At 47.0% G+C, this 22,085-nt stretch overlaps 1 protein-coding gene across 1 annotated transcript in view; it reads right to left on the bottom strand.

The window, feature by feature from the left end:
* The window catches only part of LOC143490285 (putative E3 ubiquitin-protein ligase HERC1), a 108,988-nt gene that overhangs the window by 45,408 nt on the left and 41,495 nt on the right, over positions 1-22,085 (bottom strand). Inside the window, 13 exon segments of the mRNA XM_076988931.1 lie at positions 7,077-7,392; positions 7,492-7,711; positions 7,967-8,050; positions 8,678-8,917; positions 9,261-9,428; positions 9,578-9,655; positions 9,760-9,857; positions 11,348-11,518; positions 12,141-12,307; positions 12,673-12,913; positions 16,640-16,760; positions 16,964-17,167; positions 17,931-18,053. Coding sequence (XP_076845046.1) covers positions 7,077-7,392; positions 7,492-7,711; positions 7,967-8,050; positions 8,678-8,917; positions 9,261-9,428; positions 9,578-9,655; positions 9,760-9,857; positions 11,348-11,518; positions 12,141-12,307; positions 12,673-12,913; positions 16,640-16,760; positions 16,964-17,167; positions 17,931-18,053 — 2,231 coding nt within the window.

Consider the following 22,085-nt stretch of genomic DNA (forward strand, 5'->3'; position numbering starts at 1 on the left):
TATAAGATTGAGCACTTTGTTAGGAACAGCTCCTTGTAGCTACACGCATTGTCCATTTTATCAGCTACTTGTACCATATAGCAGCACTTTGTAGTCCTACAGCTACAGACTGGTTCTCTGCATACTTTATCTGCCTTTCACCCTGTCCTTCAATAGTTAGCTTCACTACAGAGCAGTTTTATTTGGGTGGTGGATCATAGCACTGCAGTGGTACTGGAGTGTTGGTGGCGTGTTGCACTGGTACAAGTACTGCAGGTCAGACGCAGCAGTGTAACAAACTTGAAGGACAGGGTTTAAGGGGGCTAACAAAGTATGCGGAAAAACAGATGAACTACAGTATGTAGTTGTATGATAAAGGGCTCCTATATTGTAATTAGAGCTGGTAAAATGTACAATGAGTGTAGCCACTAGGAGGTGTTCCTAATAAAGTGAATGGTGATTGTAAACAGAGGTGTATAATCTAGGTTCAGAAAGTAAAAGTCCTCACCAGGATTTTGCTCAGGCTTCCTGGATTGTGTTGATTCCACTAATTTTACCTGGATTGCACTAATTAGAAAATCTAGCAAGCTTAAGCAAAATCCTGGTGAGGACTTTTACTTTCTGAACCTGGATTATACACCTCTGATTGTAAATAATTGTATAAACTTCATAAACACACAGTAATCATTGACACTATCCTATTTGTACTAGTTAGCTTGTACATTTTCTCAATGAGTATTAAAGTACTTTTGAGTTATTTTAGATAAGAACATCTGCCGATGTCGAACATGCAGCTCTTTGTAGGTTGTGGAGTGCTTGCCAAAGAGTTTATACATAAGGGACAGTTTGTACTTGAGTACAGGGGTGAACTCATTACCCAGAAAAACTGCAAAGCAAGACTGTCTCTATACAGCCAGTCTTACAGCCTAGACCAGGAGTTGGCAACCTTTGAGACATGTCAAACCTTTGAGAGTGCCAACTTTAACAAGTCTAGTCAATGAGTGTGCCACTATGGTGGCGAGTTTAAATTGTTGACCGGGGGGGGGGCAGTGTAAATTGTTAGCAGAGGGGAGGTGTAAATGGACACAAATTAAGTATCATATCGGGATCGGTCGCCAAGTATAAACACCTCCGCCGTTCGCGCGAGTTGTGCGGAGTCACGCGCTACGGTCACTCGCGAAAGTATAATCCATTACTATATTTATGTATATTCATTTATAATTTTTTTTGCTGACGCTGGTCCAGCGTCCACGCGTGCCATAGGTTGTCGACCCCTGGCCTAGACAATGTGATGTGTACTGTCTCTATACAGTGTGGATGCATCTAAGGAGGATGGGTCATTGGGATGGCTTGTAAATTATATCAGGAAACATCCAAATTGTACAATGAAAATAGTTGAAGTTAAAGGCAGGCTGCATCTATGCCTTTTTGCATTAAGAAATATAATGCCAGGTGACGAGCTGCACTATGACTATGGAGAGGCAGACTGGCCATGGTGGATGCAGGTAGGATTTTAAATACAATCTGTATTTGCCTCCCTATTGACTAAGGTCATTTCCAGCCCAACTTTTATTGTAAATATGTGACCAGTGCCACCTGTTTCATACAGAATTTACTAAATTGGTAGCAGCTGATATACTAACTGCTACCAGTTACTAACTTAGTTGCTAACTTATTTGCAAGTACAACTAAGGCTATACCCAGCTTCAGTGTCACAATTAGTGCCTATTTAATAGGTCAGCTCATATGAAGTAGCAAGCCAAAGTGTAGTGGCCACAGTTTAAATTTACTTGACAAATATGACTGCTGTAATGATTTCTGTTGGTAGTCCCCAGTTGTGACTACACATGTGTAATGTCCCCAATTTAATTCTTGTATAAATGTCTACTTTATATTCTAAATACTTTTGATTGATCCCCAATTGGTCTCAATGTGTGTGTGTGTGTGTGTGTGTGTGTGTGTGTGTGTGTGTGTGTGTGTGTGTGTGTGGTCCCCATTTTGCCTGTGCAACAGTGTAGCTTTCACAAGAGACACATTTGTTATTCTTTTTACTGTATATTACCTGTAAATGTATAATGTAGTCCAAACTTGTCTAGTTTCTTTTTGAATTGTATATCGGTATAAATTCACTCATTTGTGTGTGCTCATAATTGTTTTTAAACAATTTTCAGATTACTGAAGAGAAAGATGGTGGTGAGGAGTCAAATCAATTGATTGATTACAGTATTAGTACAATATTGCTGAACTGAACTTAATATTTTTAAAAGTCAATCTCAGGTATTATTAGATGTGATTTTCATTATTTTGAATATTCCTAAATGAATTGCTCATGTATTGTTTTTGCAATTTTAGTCTACATATATTCACAAAAATAAAGAAGTGAACAGATCTGAACTTGAAAAACAACGGGCTTTGTTGTCTTGGCGTCTTTCCCAAATAGATAACATGGTAAGTAAAATATAGCACTGTTAATGTTCTGTATTATTTTTTATTATTTCTGTGTCAGATGTATTCATAATATTGCTATGCTCATTGCTTTAAAGCTTGCATCTAAGACAAATGCTGTACCTGCTTCTCCTACGCATTCACCTGAAGTCTCTGAGGTCAGTTTACAGGCAATATATAGCTTTTTTTGGTACACTGAAATGTTTCTGTAACGCGGTGATATCAACGAGTACACGCTGCGTGTAAAAAAACAGAGTGAGAGGTGGACCCAAGTGCTGGCTCATGCTGACAGAGAGATAGGCAAAGCCTATCATCAGTGTGATAGAGAGACGCGAGCACACAGTAGAACAATAAACTCAAAACAACAAAGCCAAAAGAGCTCAGCAGAAAAGAGAACCAAAAACAACACGGAAAATTCAACGTGTGCAAAACGAAACTTAACCGTAGTGAAACGGGAAAGAAAAAATAATAAAGGCAACACAAAGGATGCAGAAAAAAACAACGTGTAAAACTAAATTGAGAATGCCAGGGGAATGCCAGGTAAAACGGATAGGAAGAAAACAGTAGGGGGAAAACTTGAGATTGGCTAGAAAGCAGCGCAGGAGATAGAGACTCGAATAAGTGAAAGACAAGCAAGAGAGAGAAAGGTGGTTAGACACCTTACAATCGAACGCAACAAGCAGAGAAGGCAGGGAAAGGCTGAAAGCATGGCGGCATAACCAAAACGATTCAGCAGTGATTAGTCTCCACAAGCTTCCTTAAGAAGCCTAAAAACAGCTGAGACGAATCACTGCTGGTTACCCCGATTAAGTCTGGGACTGACTTGGTTGCCTCCAGTGACGGCTGGGGGGAATGGCATCCGAGCCAGACCTTGACAGTTTCATTACATTGTATGTTGTTCAAACTTCTGCATAATGTTTTTGAAAGCTGTGTTATTAAGAAAATATTTTCTCATTCTGTGAGAATTTTACACAAGAAGCAGTTTCCAACACTTACTAGTAAGACTTCACTTAACTCTAAATCATGCAGTAATGAGATTGAAGGGATTGAGATTGCTATCGTCCCAGCCAACAAAAGTCATCCAAAGATTTTATACACTGTGTCTATTGTCAGGGCCTTTATTCCAAAAGGACCTTATGGAAACATGTAAAGAACTACCCATTGAAGGTGACAAATGATAGTCAATCTCAAAGTGGCAGAAAGTATGTGCGATCCTCTGCCCTTTCAATACCAGTAGGACTTCCTTTGAGCAAAGGCTTGAAAGATATCCTCTGTAACATGACATACGATGAGGTTTCACTTATTGTGAAGAATGATGAGTGTATTTTGCAGTTAGGTGAACATTTTTTTAGAAGAATGGGATCTGATCAAAGTAAGCATGACTATATACGGCAGAAGTTAAGAGAACTGGGCAGACTCCTCCAAGAGGCTACAAGGATGACCACACTGAGACAAATGGACTTCATCACACCTGCAAATTATCCCCATGTCATCACTGCTGTGAAAGCTGTTTGTGTCTATGATGAGAAGAATAATTATTATGGTGTTCCATCACTGGCACTGAAACTTGGACACTTGAACAAAATCTGCAGTATTATGGAGTCAAATGCCATAATTGACGGAAATGTGCAAAATTTAAGGCAAGTACATCAAGTGCAGTGGAACGAATGCATCTCTTCAGGGGCCATAAAGAAGCGAAATTAAATACTCCCCAGTTGCTTCCCTTTGCCCATGATGTCAAACAATTGTATATGTACTTGGAAAGCAAACAAGAAGAAGCAGAGAAAGAGCTTGCGAGTTGTTCCAGTAGAGATCGGTACTGTGATCCATCACATCCCACACTTGCTCAGGGCATCCCCTTCAACAGGAGAAGAGAAGGTGAAGTGTCCCGGATGCATGTGAAAGATTTTACATCAAGAGATCAGACAAAACTACATGACAATATTGCCATTTGCTTGTCAAAGGTGGAGAGAAAGCTGTGCAACCACTTTACATGTCTTGAAATTAAAGGCAAAAGAGGACGGAAAGTTTCAGTTTTACTTAAGCCAAGAAATTTGCAAAGGAATATGGTTCCAAGATATTGATGGCAATGGAGAGAGGATCTCTGCAAGAGTTCAAAGGACAAAAATTAGATGACATCACATTTAATCCAGATGGTAAGTTGATGTTTCTGTGTGTTCTTAAAAGTTAGCTGTTTATTTATATCAAGTTTAACATATATTTTAATTATGAAAAGTGCATGTTTGAGCTTGAGATCAAGATTGAAACTATGCAATCCTATTGTTCTGTCTTTTCATGTATAGGTGTAATAATAATGGATTCCTATGTGGAATGGAGGGGCAAATTTAGTTATATTTTTACAATTAAAGGAATTGTACAATTAAATGTTTCCTATGGGAGTCAGTATAAAGTTGGGAAGTGAGCACAGTTAGTATAAAGTAGGAACATGAGTACAGAGTCAAATTTATTTATATAGCGCTTTTTACAACACGTCACGAAGCAGTTTTACAAACACATGGGTCCAGAGGGAGTTGACCACTGTTGGTATATGCAGTTTGGTGACTGGGTCTAAATTTAGATTTCTGATCTTTACAGCTGGAGTTATTATATCTGTGGGATAAATGCTATTTTGTCCATATTTCTTAGAAAAGCTAGACACAAAGCCAGATGACCAAACATCCAGCAAGGATGAGTTTGACGGTGAGGAGCCCTAATGATGCCCTGATAAGCCCTGATTCTGATGATGCTATACCTGGCTCACCTGTGATGCCTTTGAAGAAACAGAAATGTAATGTAACAAGCAACTTATTAGTTTTTTTCAGCTTTAACACCTGCATGTTTTTTTCATAATTTGTGACACTTTCTCTGTTTTTAATCAGTGCAACCAAGAAAATGGAGTGGAGATAAAATAAAGGCTGTTGAAAGACTTTTGTCTTTTTTAAGGATTCTTGTTCATACATTTTTATTGCAGCATTTTATAACGTTTTATGTAATTATCAGTTATAACAATTAACAAAAAAGTCTGTCTGGTCTGGTGGTCACAGCAGACATTTACTCCCAAGAAGACGTGGGATTGAGACTTGGTTTGATTGCTGCCCTCACAGCATTAGTCACCGATGTTACATTACATATATAGGTGGTGCTTTGTTCACATGTTTTTCTGACTTTGTCAAATAAAGTTTGTCACGTCCAGCCCCTCCCTCCTCCCTGGTCCCGCCTAGCTCCCCGCTCCCATTCGTTCCTCCCCCTGTCTGTCACGCCCTCGTCATTGGTCACACACACCTGAGTCTCGTTTCACCGTCTTGTTTCCAGTGTATACAAACCCCCTAGTGTTTTGCTCTCGTCGGTCATTGTTAGTAAGTGCATCCCTCTGTCTTCCTTGCCCTCGCTCTGTTTTGCCTGCCGTACGTGTTCTCTGTGTCTGTTTCAGCTTCCCGTTCGGTCTCTTTGTATTCAGTAGTTTTCTCCTCTGTGTTGTTGTTCAGTTTAATGTCGGTGGTGTCCTTATGTTATGTTACTGTCTGCAGCCCAACACTTTACGTTAGAGTTGGTAGCTGTTCCTGTGTGGTTAACCCTGAGTCTTATGTTAGTCAGTCCTCTGTGGTTTTTGTTCTGTCTTACAGTTACGAGTGTTTGAGTTTTGTATTAAGTCAAGAGTGGTTCTGTCGTGTTGTGGTTCTGTTTTGCCGTCTTGTTGTTTGACGTTTCTGTTACGCTGGTTTTCATGTACCTGTTAGTCTTTTCTGTCTAGTCTGTTCCTTGTTATTTTTATTAAACTATCTAATCTTGCACTTGCGTCACTCCTGCTATCTCCCCGCCCCGTGAATCGTTACAGTTTAAGGAATAAGAGAATCCATGTGGTCAGAATGCTTAAATACAGATTCAGTGTTTGTTTAAATGAAACAATGTGCACTGAAACTTATGATCCTTTTGAATTTATTTTGTCTTTTGACAATCAAGGTTTGTATACTTCTTTATTTATTTGTCCCCAATGTGACTATCAGGTCTTCAAATTTCAGTGTTCAGGTTTGTGTGTGTGTATTAAGCTTCGTCCCCAAAAGTGACTTAAATAATACTTGTCCCCAAAAGTGGGTAAATGTTTCACATATTTAAATAATGGTTTTATCAAAAATCCTGTATTATGCACTTTCTTTATTATTTTTAAACAACACAGGGGTGGGTTTCCCGAAACGTTCGTAGCGCTAAGTACTTCGTAACCTCATATAAAACGTATGAGGTTAAGAAGTTCTTAGTGCTACGAACGTTTCGGGAAACCCACCCCAGATAAGTAACCATTTCATCTCAAAACACTATGCAAAGCAGTGTCCCTAAATGTAGCACATATGTCATACGTCCCCAAATTGCACTTATGCAGGTGTGTGTGTGTGTGTGCACGCATGTGTTTTGTGCGTGCGTTTGTGTCTGTGCGTGTGGTGTGAGTGTCTGTGTGTGTGTGTGTGTCTGTGTATGTGCGTGTGGTATGTGTGTGTGTGTGTGTATGTGTGTGTGTGTGTATGTGTGTGCGTGCATGCGTGGGCACACGTGTGGTGTGCGCATGTGGTGTGTGTGTGTGTGTATTTGTGTGTGTGTGTGCACGCGTGCGTGTGTGTGTGTGTGTGTGTGTGTGTGTGTGTGTGTGTGTGTGTGCCTACCTCACGGTCAGATCCGCCTCCTCCCACTGCAGCTTGGCCAGGGTGCTTCCCTCCTTCAACACTCCTAACAGAGTGGCCCGACGCCCACTGGGCGTGTGCAGACAAGCCCCGCCCGCCCGGAGCCCACTGTCCACTCCCCCGATCAGGGCCAGGACGGGCCACACCTCCGCACACAGCAGGCTGAGCTGGCCGTCGGACAGACAGGCGGGGCCGGCGAGGAGCTCTGGACTCCTCCTCCCTGGGGCGGAGCAGGTCTCCCGGGCACTCCTCTCTCCTCCACCCGCACCACCTTCCGCCTGCTCCTTCCTGCCAAGTCCTGCTCAAACAGGACAGCAAGAAACAATCTCACGTTTGGGTTTACAACACCGCACGTCCACAGTGAGAACACAAACGTAACGTGGTTCTGAGCGCTGACCCGGTCTGTTCTGAGCCCCCTCCCTCAGGACGGCGCCGATTCGCTCCAGTCTGTGGTTGATCTGCAGGTTGATGGGTGGAGCCCAGTGGTCGCTGTGGTGGAGACGTCGGAGCAGCTGCACCCCGGCCTCCAGCAGCACCGTGGCACGCGGGCTACACAGGGGGTCGCCCGGCAACAGGTCACTCGGCATGCCCCGCATCTGAAGATCAGACAGCGCCACCTACAGGGGAGGGGAGGAGAGAGGAGAGCTGCGGCATCCAATCAGATTGTGAGGGGAGGAGTTAAAATCTTCATAACCAGGAGTACTATTATTATACTACTATTACAGTATAATTATCATGTACCTAAATATTATATTAAATTAATTTATTCTACAAGTGATTAGGTATTATATTAGGTGCCTATAGAAGGTAAATGATCACAGGCGCCCAGCTCTTCTGTCTGGTCCTGTACAGCGTGTGTGGTGAGGACTGACCTTCTCTCCTGGGTTACTGCTGTAGAACAACACGCAGGGGTAGAGCTCACCCACGTCCACCCCCTCAAACGCCAACTTGGGTTCCTGCAGGCATTCAGCACCAGCACTGACAAAGTCCTGACGCACTTATACACACAGCTTACACATACTTATATGGTGCTTACGAACACTTACACACTCCTTATTCAGATGTACAAGGTCTTTACACACACACACAGTTCTTACACACACTTACAGTCCTGCAACTCTTATGACACTGAACTCTAAACTCCAGCCCTGATGAGATACAGACAGCCCACCAGTACCCCGAGACTCCCCACCCCACCCTTAGACCCCGAGACGCCCCGCCCCACCCTTAGACCCCGAGACTCCCCGCCCCACCCTTAGACCCCGAGACGCCCCGCCCCACCCTTAGACCCCGAGACTCCCCGCCCCACCCTTAGACCCCGAGACGCCCCGCCCCACCCTTAGACCCCGAGACTCCCCGCCCCACCCTTAGACCCCGAGACGCCCCACCCCACCAGTACCCTGAGACTCCTCATCCCACCCTTAGACCCTGGTACTCCCCACCCCACCCTTAGACCCCGAGACTCCCAAACCCACACTTAGACCCCGAGACTCCCAACCCCACATTTAGACCCTAAGTCGCCCCACCCCACCCCTAAGACCCAGAGACTCCCTGCACCTCGGCTGAAGCCCCCTGCTACTCACCCTGTTGTTCTTGGCAAAAGAGATGGTGCGTGCCTCCATGTCCAGGATGCAGGTGATGGTGTCTCCCTGGGTGAAGGAGGGTAGAGCTCGCCCGAGCTCGCCGCCGTGGTACAGGCTGCCACTGTAGGCGCGGTACAGCCACATATCCGTGGTGGTGCGGTGGTTGCCGTCGGTGACAGGCCAACGAGACACGCCCACACACGTTCCCTCGTTGCCCCGGTTCTCCTTCGTAATGTAAAACTGGGCAGAGACGAGGCAGGAGGCCCAGTGGGTGTGTGCTGCAGCTGGAGACACTGTCCCCTGTGTCTCTCTAAGGTGTTTCCCTGTGTCCCCCTAAGACGTTTCCCCACACAGTGTTGTTCTGTCCCATCCCGGTGAACATAATCAAAAACACAACACTGCTGAAATGCATCACACACTGCCACAGAGCCACTGAATACTGCTGACTCGGTTCATCAGCTAATTACCCAGCCGCTCCTCATCTTACAGTGAGTGTGTGAGAGCAGGAGGACTCTACAGTGCACAGGAGAAGCCCAGCTCTGCCACAGGGAAACAACCCACATGTATGAGTGTATGCCAATACCTTCCAGGCGAAGCAGCCTGAGGTGATGGCGGTGGTGGACAGGCCATAACCTTTGCCCCCTGATCCATGAGAGAGAACGTTGCCGCTCTCCAGAGAACAGCAGACCAGCTTGTGAGGGTCGAAGGAGAAATCACCAATAGGAATGCACTCATCCTCACTGCTGCTCGGCTGGAAACAAAATACAGAAAGAACTATTAAAAACTGAAAAAAAAGTCTCCATCCAGACCGTTTCATTTTTAAATCACACAGGACAGCAAAGGTACACATTTCACAGCACACATTAATGCATTCACTGAACACTTTATGCTCTCCGGTACCTTGTCTAGATTCTTCCTCATGGCCAGAGACTCCTCCCACATGTAGGCGGAGAGAAGGTCAAAAAGCTGGTCGACAATCTTCATGGGAACAACATTAAGTAAGCATTATAATACACGTATATTGAAACTAAACCCTAACCCACCAATATATAAATGGTAGACGGGTGTGGCCTGGATCTCACCTGCGTCAGGTGCAGCGGGTCTGTGCATGCGGGAAGTAAAGCCTCCAGGATATGGAAGGCCAAGAGCTTTGTGCGGAGATTATGGAAACGAGGGTTACCTGAAACAGGCATGCACGGTTAGCTCTGGAACTGAACTAGAGTCAGCCTCAGTAACGCACTAGTGTTAACATCTTAAATATTAGACTGAACTCAAAGCAGTTTTTGCTCAAGCTTCCAGACTTCTGGACTCCCTGAATTACAACGTGAAGTGAGAGAATGAAGGTGAGACGTGCTGGTCCACTGAGCGTGTGTGAGGTGAGACGTGCTGGTCCAGGGAGCGTGTGTGAGGTGAGACATGGTGGTCCAGGGAGCGTGTGTGAGGTGAGACACGGTGGTCCAGGGAGCGTGTGTGAGGTGAGACACGGTGGTCTAGGGAACGTGTGTGAGCTGAGACGTGCTGGTCCAGGGAACGTGTGTGAGGTGAGACGTGCTGGTCCAGGGAACGTGTGTGAGGTGAGACGTGCTGGTTCAGGGAGCGTGTGTGAGGTGAGACGTGCTGGTTCAGGGAGTGTGTGTGAGGTGAGACGTGCTGGTTTAGGGAGCGTGTGTGAGGTGAGACGTGCTGTTTCAGGGAGCGTGTGTGAGGTGAGACGTGCTGGTCCAAGGAGCGTGTGTGAGGTGAGACGTGCTGGTCCAGGGAACGTGTGTGAGGTGAGACGTGCTGGTTCAGGGAGCGTGTGTGAGGTGAGACATGCAGGTCCAGGGAGCGAGTGTGAGGTGAGACATGGTGGTCCAGGGAGCGAGTGTGAGGTGAGACATGGTGGTCCAGGGAGCGTGTGTGAGGTGAGATGTGCTGGTCCAGGGTGCGTCTGTGATGTGAGACACGGTGGTCCAGGGAGCATGTGTGAGGTGAGACGTGCTGGTCCAGGGAGCGTGTGTGAGGTGAGAGGTGCTGGTCCAGGGAGCGTGTGTGAGGTGAGACGTGCTGGTCCAGGGAGCGTGTGTGAGGTGAGACGTGCTGGTCCAGGGTGCGTGTGTGAGGTGAGACGTGCTGGTCCAGGGTGCGTGTGTGATGTGAGACACGGTGGTCCAGGGAGCATGTGTGAGGTGAGACACGGTGGTCCAGGGAACGTGTGTGAGGTGAGACGTGCTGGTCCAGGGAACGTGTGTGAGGTGAGACGTGCTGGTTCAGGGAGCGTGTGTGAGGTGAGACGTGCTGGTTCAGGGAGCGTGTGTGAGGTGAGACATGCAGGTCCAGGGAGTGAGTGTGAGGTGAGACATGGTGGTCCAGGGAGCGAGTGTGAGGTGAGACACGGTGGTCTAGGGAGCGAGTGTGAGGTGAGACATGGTGGTCCAGGGAGCGTGTGTGAGGTGAGACGTGCTGGTCCAGGGTGCGTGTGTGAGGTGAGACATGGTGGTCCAGGGAGCGTGTGTGAGGTGAGACACGGTGGTCCAGGGAGCGAGTGTGAGGTGAGACGCGGTGGTCCAGGGAGCGTGTGTGAGGTGAGACGTGGTGGTCCAGGGAGCGTGTGTGAGGTGAGACGTGCAGGTCCAGGGAGCGTGTGTGAGGTGAGACATGGTGGTCCATGTGTGTGTGAGGCACGGATACCTGAGGAGCTGTGAAAGGACACGACCGACATCAGCGGCTCGATCCACCTGGAGATGGAAGACGCTTTCTGGGTGGTGCTTAACGACAGGATGCGCCTGAGGAAGACCAGGAAGTCGGCGAGCTGGGACTCCACAACTTTACTACTGCACCTCATCTCTGCTCCTACTGTCTCTACACACACACACACACACACACACACACACACACACACTCCCTCTTTAATGAACAAGCACAAAACTTCATTCATAGATATATGAATATGGCGTGTTCTAAGGCGTTTCCACATGTGTTCTAATAATACTAATATTGTTGGACTGAAGTTTACCCAAGTCTGATGATGGCCTGATGTTCATGTTAATCTGATGATGTCTGAGGTTGACAATGTTTATGTCAGTCTGATGTTGGTCTGATGTTTATGTCAGTTTGATATTGGTCTGATGTTTATGTCAGTCTGATGTTGGTTTAATGTTTATGTCAGTCTGATGTTGGTTTAATGTTTATGTCAGTCTGATGTTGGTTTAATGTTTATGTCAGTCTGATGTTGGTTTAATGTTTATGTCAGTCTGATGTTGGTCTAATGTTTACGTCAGTCTGATGTTGGTCTGATGTTTACGTCAGTCTGATGTTGGTCTGATGAAACCTGGACCCCATTCTTGAGGTATTATGGAGCCAATTCCCCTCCATTATTGTGGTATTTCACCCAAAGAAATGATTATGGTCTGATTGTGATGTTTTGTCTGACGCTTCAAGAGTGAAGGTGAGGCAGGTGAGGTTGTGGTATCCACTGACTCACTCTCTTGTTTGGGTGTTTTAGGACTGCCATCCTGTTCCGAGTCATAACCTGCACCACTCTCTAGCGCCTCCTGTTGGTGGAGGGCATGCAGCAAACCCTGCAGCTGTTCACACATCACGTCCATCAGAGCCTGGGACACATCCAGTGGCAAGGCACTATCATAGGAGCTGCACGCACACACACACACACACACACACACACACACACAAACAAACACAGGCACACGCACAGGCACCCACACACACACACACAGGCACGCGCACAGGCATCCACACACACACACAGGCACCCACACACACATACACACCCACACACACACACAGTTCAATATTCAGACACCCTGAATGTTCAGTCAGAAAGTCAGCATAGCATGCGGACCTGTAATTTTAATATATAACAAACCCTTTATTCTGTTACATAATTATATGTGTGTGTGTGTGTGTGTGTGTGTGTGTGTGTGTGTGTGTGTGTGTGTGTGTGTGTGTGTGAGTGTGTGTGTCTACGCGTGTCCTTTCAGGCATGCCTGTCCCACCTGGCAGTCATGACCAGTATCTGAAGGAGGCGGGCGGAGGAGAGTCTCACGGCTCCGCCCAGCAGCACGCTCCCGGAGACGGACGCAGCCAGCCAGCGCTGGCTCACCTGCACACAGGTGTTCTGGGTCAGCGTGGCCAGAAGCTCCAGGAGACCCTCCCTCACCACCACCACCAGGTCTGCGGGCTGGTACTGGAAGTTCAGAGCAAACACGGCAGCCAGCAGCAGGTGCTGACATGAACCTGTGGGCGGAGACAGAAGGCGGAGCAACATGGTCAACACAGCATCACATGACACTGAACCATCCTTTGAAATACACAAGACTAAGGTGACATCTTTGACAACAATGCTGTTTTATTATTACATAATTATACAGCGATATTAGGATATATGGCTGTCAATACATTTAAAAAGTGTCTGTGTGTCTTCATGTTCAATAAAAAGCATTTGTCTGAGTGCATGAATGTGTGTGCTTGTGTGCCCAGTGGTGGATGGTGCTCTGCCACTAGGGTCTGTCCTCTCTCCCCTTCCTGCACCTCATTCAGTCCCCCAGGGGGCTGTGGATCCCGGTAGAGAGTACGCTGTGCGCAATTGGCTGCCGCTTCTCGCCGGTGTGTGTGTGATTGGTTGTGTAAGAACTGTACCTGTTGACTGGGCTTTAGTAGCATCACTGTAAAGCCAGACAGAAGTGGAGGAGCAGTGTTGGTGTAGTAGTGAAGTTACAGACGTGGAGGGGCAGTGTTGGTGTAGTAGTGAAGTTACAGACGTGGAGGGGCAGTGTTGGTGTAGTAGTGAAGTTACAGACGTGGAGGGGCAGTGTTGGTGTAGTAGTGAAGTTACAGACGTGGAGGGGCAGTGTTGGTGTAGTAGTGAAGTTACAGACGTGGAGGGGCAGTGTTGGTGTAGTAGTGAAGTTACAGACGTGGAGGGGCAGTGTTGGTGTAGTAGTGAAGTTACAGACGTGGAGGGGCAGTGTTGGTGTAGTAGTGAAGTTACAGACGTGGAGGAGCAGTGTTGGTGTAGTAGTGAAGATACAGACGTGGAGGGGCAGTGTTGGTGTAGTAGTGAAGTTACAGACGTGGAGGGGCAGTGTTGGTGTAGTAGTGAAGTTACAGACGTGGAGGGGCAGTGTTGGTGTAGTAGTGAAGTTACAGACGTGGAGGGGCAGTGTTGGTGTAGTAGTGAAGTTACAGACGTGGAGGAGCAGTGTTGGTGTAGTAGTGAAGTTACAGACGTGGAGGAGCAGTGTTGGTGTAGTAGTGAAGTTACAGACGTGGAGGGGCAGTGTTGGTGTAGTAGTGAAGATACAGACGTGGAGGGGCAGTGTTGGTGTAGTAGTGAAGATACAGACGTGGAGGGGCAGTGTTGGTGTAGTAGTGAAGTTACAGACGTGGAGGGGCAGTGTTGGTGTAGTAGTGAAGTTACAGACGTGGAGGGGCAGTGTTGGTGTAGTAGTGAAGTTACAGACGTGGAGGGGCAGTGTTGGTGTAGTAGTGAAGTTACAGACGTGGAGGGGCAGTGTTGGTGTAGTAGTGAAGTTACAGACGTGGAGGGGCAGTGTTGGTGTAGTAGTGAAGTTACAGACGTGGAGGGGCAGTGTTGGTGTAGTAGTGAAGTTACAGACGTGGAGGGGCAGTGTTGGTGTAGTAGTGAAGTTACAGACGTGGAGGGGCAGTGTTGGTGTAGTAGTGAAGTTACAGACGTGGAGGGGCAGTGTTGGTGTAGTAGTGAAGTTACAGACGTGGAGGGGCAGTGTTGGTGTAGTAGTGAAGTTACAGACGTGGAGGGGCAGTGTTGGTGTAGTAGTGAAGTTACAGACGTGGAGGGGCAGTGTTGGTGTAGTAGTGAAGTTACAGACGTGGAGGGGCAGTGTTGGTGTAGTAGTGAAGTTACAGACGTGGAGGGGCAGTGTTGGTGTAGTAGTGAAGTTACAGACGTGGAGGGGCAGTGTTGGTGTAGTAGTGAAGTTACAGACGTGGAGGGGCAGTGTTGGTGTAGTAGTGAAGTTACAGACGTGGAGGGGCAGTGTTGGTGTAGTAGTGAAGTTACAGACGTGGAGGGGCAGTGTTGGTGTAGTAGTGAAGTTACAGACGTGGAGGGGCAGTGTTGGTGTAGTAGTGAAGTTACAGACGTGGAGGGGCAGTGTTGGTGTAGTAGTGAAGTTACAGACGTGGAGGGGCAGTGTTGGTGTAGTAGTGAAGATACAGACGTGGAGGAGCAGTGTTGGTGTAGTAGTGAAGATACAGACGTGGAGGGGCAGTGTTGGTGTAGTAGTGAAGTTACAGACGTGGAGGGGCAGTGTTGGTGTAGTAGTGAAGTTACAGACGTGGAGGGGCAGTGTTGGTGTAGTAGTGAAGTTACAGACGTGGAGGGGCAGTGTTGGTGTAGTAGTGAAGTTACAGACGTGGAGGGGCAGTGTTGGTGTAGTAGTGAAGTTACAGACGTGGAGGGGCAGTGTTGGTGTAGTAGTGAAGATACAGACGTGGAGGGGCAGTGTTGGTGTAGTAGTGAAGTTACAGACGTGGAGGGGCAGTGTTGGTGTAGTAGTGAAGTTACAGACGTGGAGGGGCAGTGTTGGTGTAGTAGTGAAGTTACAGACGTGGAGGGGCAGTGTTGGTGTAGTAGTGAAGTTACAGACGTGGAGGGGCAGTGTTGGTGTAGTAGTGAAGTTACAGACATGGAGGGGCAGTGTTGGTGTAGTAGTGAAGTTACAGACGTGGAGGGGCAGTGTTGGTGTAGTAGTGAAGTTACAGACGTGGAGGGGCAGTGTTGGTGTAGTAGTGAAGTTACAGACGTGGAGGGGCAGTGTTGGTGTAGTAGTGAAGTTACAGACGTGGAGGGGCAGTGTTGGTGTAGTAGTGAAGTTACAGACGTGGAGGGGCAGTGTTGGTGTAGTAGTGAAGTTACAGACGTGGAGGGGCAGTGTTGGTGTAGTAGTGAAGTTACAGACATGGAGGGGCAGTGTTGGTGTAGTAGTGAAGTTACAGACGTGGAGGGGCAGTGTTGGTGTAGTAGTGAAGTTACAGACGTGGAGGGGCAGTGTTGGTGTAGTAGTGAAGTTACAGACGTGGAGGGGCAGTGTTGGTGTAGTAGTGAAGTTACAGACGTGGAGGGGCAGTGTTGGTGTAGTAGTGAAGTTACAGACGTGAAGGGGCAGTGTTGGTGTAGTAGTGAAGTTACAGACGTGGAGGGGCAGTGTTGGTGTAGTAGTGAAGTTACAGACGTGGAGGGGCAGTGTTGGTGTAGTAGTGAAGTTACAGACGTGGAGGGGCAGTGTTGGTGTAGTAGTGAAGTTACAGACGTGGAGGGGCAGTGTTGGTGTAGTAGTGAAGTTACAGACGTGGAGGGGCAGTGTTGGTGTAGTAGTGAAGTTACAGACGTGAAGGGGCAGTGTTGGTGTAGTAGTGAAGTTACAGACGTGGAGGGGCAGTGTTGGTGTAGTAGTGAAGTTACAGACGTGGAGGGGCAGTGTTGGTGTAGTAGTGAAGTTACAGACGTGGAGGGGCAGTGTTGGTGTAGTAGTGAAGTTACAGACGTGGAGGAGCAGTGTTGGTGTAGTAGTGAAGTTACAGACGTGGAGGGGCAGTGTTGGTGTAGTAGTGAAGTTACAGACGTGGAGGGGCAGTGTTGGTGTAGTAGTGAAGTTACAGACGTGGAGGGGCAGTGTTGGTGTAGTAGTGAAGTTACAGACGTGGAGGGGCAGTGTTGGTGTAGTAGTGAAGTTACAGACGTGGAGGGGCAGTGTTGGTGTAGTAGTGAAGTTACAGACGTGGAGGGGCAGTGTTGGTGTAGTAGTGAAGTTACAGACGTGGAGGGGCAGTGTTGGTGTAGTAGTGAAGTTACAGACGTGGAGGGGCAGTGTTGGTGTAGTAGTGAAGTTACAGACGTGGAGGGGCAGTGTTGGTGTAGTAGTGAAGTTACAGACGTGGAGGGGCAGTGTTGGTGTAGTAGTGAAGTTACAGACGTACCCTTCTGCCTCTTTTCCAGGGCCACTTTCTGCCTGAGCACACGCACCACCTGCTGGTAGAGTGTGTGTGCTGCAGTCTGGAGTTCCCTCTGGGCACTCATAGAGGCTGACTGGGTGCCAGCCTGCAGGAGAGGACACACACACACACACACACACACACACACACACACACACAAACAGACACACACACAAACAGACACAAACACAAACAGACACAAACACACACACACACACACAAACTTTTGAAGCACGTCATTAGCGAGGTACTTGTTCCACTGAAAGAACCGCAGTATTAACAGTCACCATATGGTGCAGGCCTACTCACGGTGTAGTGGTACATCTTGTCGCTAGGTGCTGCCTGATCGCCTGTGATTGGAGCTCCCAGTCCGAAACAGCCGGACAGGAAGTAGAGCTGCACCGACTGCAGGAGTCCTGGGAAGCGTGGGGGCAGCAGAGAGCTCGGGACACCACCCTTCTCCTCCATCTCAGCCAGGAAGGAAGAGATCTGACACAACGCCTCCAGACGCACCTGCGCAGAGACGCACAGCAGTAGGAATGTTTTAAGAATTTGTGTGTGTGTCTCTTTTTAGGAGATACAGTCTAAAAACGGGTGTGAATATTAACCTGAGGGAGGAGGACACACGAAACTGGACACTAGAACTATTTGAGATTTTCAAAACTTCTGCTCAGATTACACGGACATCCTCTACACAGAGATTTGCTCAAATACTGCTCTGCCATCTGAAAGCAGCCTCTCTCATAAAATTACTGCTTTCCTCTTTACAGCTGAGCGAACCTTAAACCAGCTAGAACCCTAGATGCACCATCTAGAACCCTAGCAACACCAGCTAGAGCCTTTTCTAAGCCAACTAGAACCCTAGCTACACCAGCTAGAACCTTGGACACACTTTTCTTGGTCCTTTGCCAGGTTCTGTAGGGGTATTTCTGTCCTGCACGAGAAGCTCTTGTTCAAAGTCATAACATATCGCTAAGCCGCCCTCATCCTGCCTGCTGTGTCATTCACCACAGCCAATAACGCTGGTTTGTCTGTGTTTCCAGGGAAACGCCACCATCAATCATCATGTGCCCTGACACACCATCAACCTGTGATTTTGAGGATTTAACTAATATTAATTTTTAATAATAACATGTATATTTCTTGGATATAACATCGGTACATTCTTACTAACTATGCAAAATTATTAATTATGCAAACTTAACTATTCAGATGATTTTAAACCATATTAGACTTTAGTAATGGCTAAAGGTGGGGGGGTAGGCCCAGCACCAACCTCGGCCCTCTGCTGCTGCTGGGTCATGGCCAGGGGGATGGCCCTGGGGTCAGCCTGGCCACCCGACACCCTCTCCACCAGGGCTGACATCCTCCACAGCCCTTCACACAGGAAACTCAGGACCTGAACATGAGGAACAGAGAGAGTCTAACAGCAGCACAGCAAACAAGAACAAAGATATACACACATTCAGAGTATCTGTAACAGCAACATAGCGCACACAGTGAACAAAAACATAAACATACGCACGCACACGCACACACGCACAGCGGCAACAACAGTAATAATAATGCATTTCGAGTGCAGTTCAAATCACGTAAAAGCTTAAAATGGAAAATGCAGACTAAATAAAAACTAAATAAAAAATCACCAAGACATCATAAAATGTTAGTGTAACATTTAAACATAACATTTAAACATAAATGTTTAAATGTTTATTTACATGTTTATGTGAACATAAAATTTGTGTGTGTGTGTGTGTGTGTGTGTTAGATCTGTAAGAGCAGGGGTGTGTTTGTGACCTTTTAGAACAAGGGTGTGTGTGTGAGAGAGAGAGAGAGAGAGAGAGAGAGAGAGAGAGAGAGAGAGAGACCTGTTCTAGCAGGGATGGGTTTGTATTTATCTCTTCATGGGGACAATATACTGTTTACACACCAACCGTATGGGGTCACAAAACATCATGGGGACAAAAAACCTGCTCCCCACAAGGGGGACCCATTAATATCAGTCCCACCAGGATTTCGCGGGCCTTTTTTGTGATTGTTGCGGGCTAAAATGTTTGATGTTGCGGGTGTTTTTCAAAAAAATTGCGATGGAAGTTGCGGTGTGTTTTTGCTTTTTTGTGAGTACATTACAATAGGGAGTAAATGTTGTATGGATTCCTCTATTTAGTAGTCCATTTTAATTATCTATTTACCTATTTATTCAGGGTTGCCAACTTTTCAAGATCGCTTGAAGTGAGATTTGAACCTGGAGGGGGTGGCGAACATTAATTTTTGACGGGGGGAGGGGGGGGGGCGGGGTTAGCAAACGTAAGTTGTTACCTAAATGTGTGTGATGATGTTCTCCACAGTGGACTCTATAGTCTGAAGTTGGTATTGCAGGGGGTGGGGTAACGCCCGCCCGACTAACACACTGTATATTTAATTTATGCTAATCCTACCTACGGCAAACACCCTAACCTTGATCACAGTTGTGAAGGTAAAATATACAAAATTTTGATCTAATAAATATTAATTAAATTAGATTACAGTGTATTTTACATGATCAAGTCTATGGAAAGTAATAATTTAAACAAAATTGATCACGTTTTCATGATCTAACAAGCTGAACATTCAGCAAGTCAATACAAGTACTTATTTTGTGTAGGAATAGAAGAATACTACAACTCCCATCATCGCCATTAATTTCTCATGGATCTTATGTAAGGTCGTCCACGCCGGTTCCTGTCCCTGCGACCCAGAAGAGGTCGTCCACGCCGGTTCCTGTCCCCGCGACCCAGGAGAGGTCGTCTACGCCAGACCCTGCCTGTTCCCGCTGCCTGTCTGCCGGCTCCTGTTCCCGCTGCCCGGCCGCACCTGTGCCCGCTGTCCGGCCGCGCCTGTGCCCGCTGCCCGGCCGCGCCCGCTGCCCGCCCGCGCCTGTGCCCGCCGCCCGGCCGCACCTGTGCCCCAAGAGACTGTGCTGCCCCCTGTTGGGCATGGACTCTGTGTACTGTCTGCTCCGCCCTGTGTTCCTGCTCCTGTGCCCGGGTTCCCCATGTTCCCCAGTCCTGTCCCTGGTTTTGTTTTGGTTCCTGTCCCTGTGGTTGTGTCTGTCAAGGTCTGTGTTCCTGTTCCTGTGTCTGTTTCCTGTGGTGTCATCTCTGTCCCAGTCCCCATGTCTGTTCCCCAAGTAATCACCCACTTTGTTCCTGTCCCAGTCTCGGTTGTCCAAGCCGTGTTTGCCTCCGTGTGTGCCTCTGCCCTGTCCCCTGGCCCCACTCCCGTGTCTGTCCCCGGTCCTGTCCTGTCTAGTCCTGCTCCCGTGCCTTGCCCTGTCCCTGCCTGTATCGCCATGCCCCGGCTCGGCTCCAGGCCCGTCTCTGGTTCCCCTGTCTTTGTCCCTGCCATGCCCCAGGCCCCATGTCCTGTTCTGCCCGGTCCTGTCCCTCTGGTCTGTCCTGTGTCTGCTGTTCCTGTCCCTCGGTGTGTGCCGTGGTTCCCTGTCCTGTCCTAGTCTGTGTCCCTGTCCTGTCTGCCCTTGCGTGCCCCGGAGTGGCACGCTTTGAGGGGGGGTTCTGTCATGTAGGGCAACGCCCCCTCTCGTAGCTGTCACTCTGGGTTCCCTCATGTCTGTGTTCCCTGCCTGTTTGTCCCGCCCTGCTCGTTTATTTTGATGATTCCTCGTTTGTTACCACGCCCCTGTGTCATTGTCATCACCTGTCCCTAGTTTGGTTCTGTGTATAAAAGTCCCTGTGTCTCCCATGTCCGTATCGGTCTTTTTGTGTTCGTAAGTTTGAGCTTTGCGTTTGTTATCCGTCTACATCTGCCTGTTCCGTGTTTTCCCCCTCGTCGTTAGTTTCTTGTCTGAATATGCCCGTTGTCCTTTCTTGTTCTGGCTGCCCTCCCGGTTTGACCCATGCCTGTCCGTTTAACACTGCTTTTGGAATTTCCTTGAATAAATCTCGCTCTCCTCAGCGTTTGTGTCCGCCTCCCTGTTCTGCCCCGCGCAGAACGTTACAACAACACAGTGGGGAACCGTCAGGGCCCTCTACATCCTCTCAGAGGACCTAAAATATTCTTAATACATTATATATATAATTATCCAATTTTATTTTATCTACTTACAGTTTTACAATCGACATCTAAAAATTACAAAAATATAAGCAAATAAATTATTCACCTATTCTATTCACCTGTCTATTCAATCTGTGTTGGAAGGTGAGGGGTTAAGTGGAAGCCTGTGAGTTTGTGTCTCCCCCTATCAGGACTGTGATGCCCGCTGTTCGTTTACAAGAGGGCCTGGCGGTTATAATTCAGCACAATACCAGTTTTAAATGACAGTAAAATTGACCAATCATATCTTCCCTCTTAGTGGGCGGGCTTAACTGTATGATAATTTCCGCCCGCTGTGGCGACACTAGCTGTCGTTAGCCTACCGCCGCTAGCTAGTTTCAATTCAGTCCTTTGACGTCCTCATTTACATATTCCGCTTCCGAGAACCACGGAACTGTGAAACCTTATTTTGTTTGGAAACTTATTTAGCTTAACAAGTTATCTAGTACAAATGTTATTGTTTATTGCGGTTCTAAGTCTATATTGTCGTCTCGGTTTTTTTCTTTATTCTTTATTGCAGTTTATTAGGAGAGGAAAAAATTCTTTTTGGGGGGTTGGGGTGTAGCAGGCCCAGGTTTAATGGTCACGGTTCGCTACTGGCACAACATAACATTAGACTTTTCTTGCTGATTATTGGGTGGTATTCCAGATTAAACATTTTAGTTAAGAAATTGAGTGCTGGAGAAGATTTCCTTTACTGTAACTCATTATTTTTTCTAGTCAGTGTCAGATTGTTTTTCTATTGTGGTTTAATATTAATTATCATTGTTGTTACCATGTTTGCCATTAATTAATGAATCTATGGCAGCCCATAGCAGTATTATTTGACCTATTCAATATTTGGTGAGTGTGACATATTTCTTTGACATTGCAGGTACTGCAGAGTATTTGATGCTGTGCTACTGATCATAGTAAGTACTTTTATTTATTTTAGTAAGTACATTTATTGAATCATAACAGTCAAGTTTGCAATTATGTTTTCTTGTCAGATATGTTCATATCAGTGTAACGGCTCAGTTGCTTATGTGAGACACATGAAAATTCACAGAAATATGCACAATTTAAAACTGCAGTGTTGTATCCCTAATTGCAAAAGGACCTTTAGAAAATGTCACCCAGCTTCTGATGGCTCAGTTCTCAGAGAACACCACAGGACTAGTTCTTCATGCAGAGCTACACATGTGTGTGTTGTGTGTGTGTGTATGTATGTCATGTGTCAATTTATCAAGGGTACACTTTGTAGTTTGCTGTGTTTGTCCTAGGAATCTGCCACTACAGCTGACATTGAGAGTACAATCTCCATTCCTGCAACTCCTCGTCTGATGCTACTTGGTGTGTT

The sequence above is a fragment of the Brachyhypopomus gauderio genome, unplaced genomic scaffold, assembly GCF_052324685.1.
Source record: "Brachyhypopomus gauderio isolate BG-103 unplaced genomic scaffold, BGAUD_0.2 sc64, whole genome shotgun sequence".
In the NCBI taxonomy this organism is placed as follows: domain Eukaryota; kingdom Metazoa; phylum Chordata; class Actinopteri; order Gymnotiformes; family Hypopomidae; genus Brachyhypopomus; species Brachyhypopomus gauderio.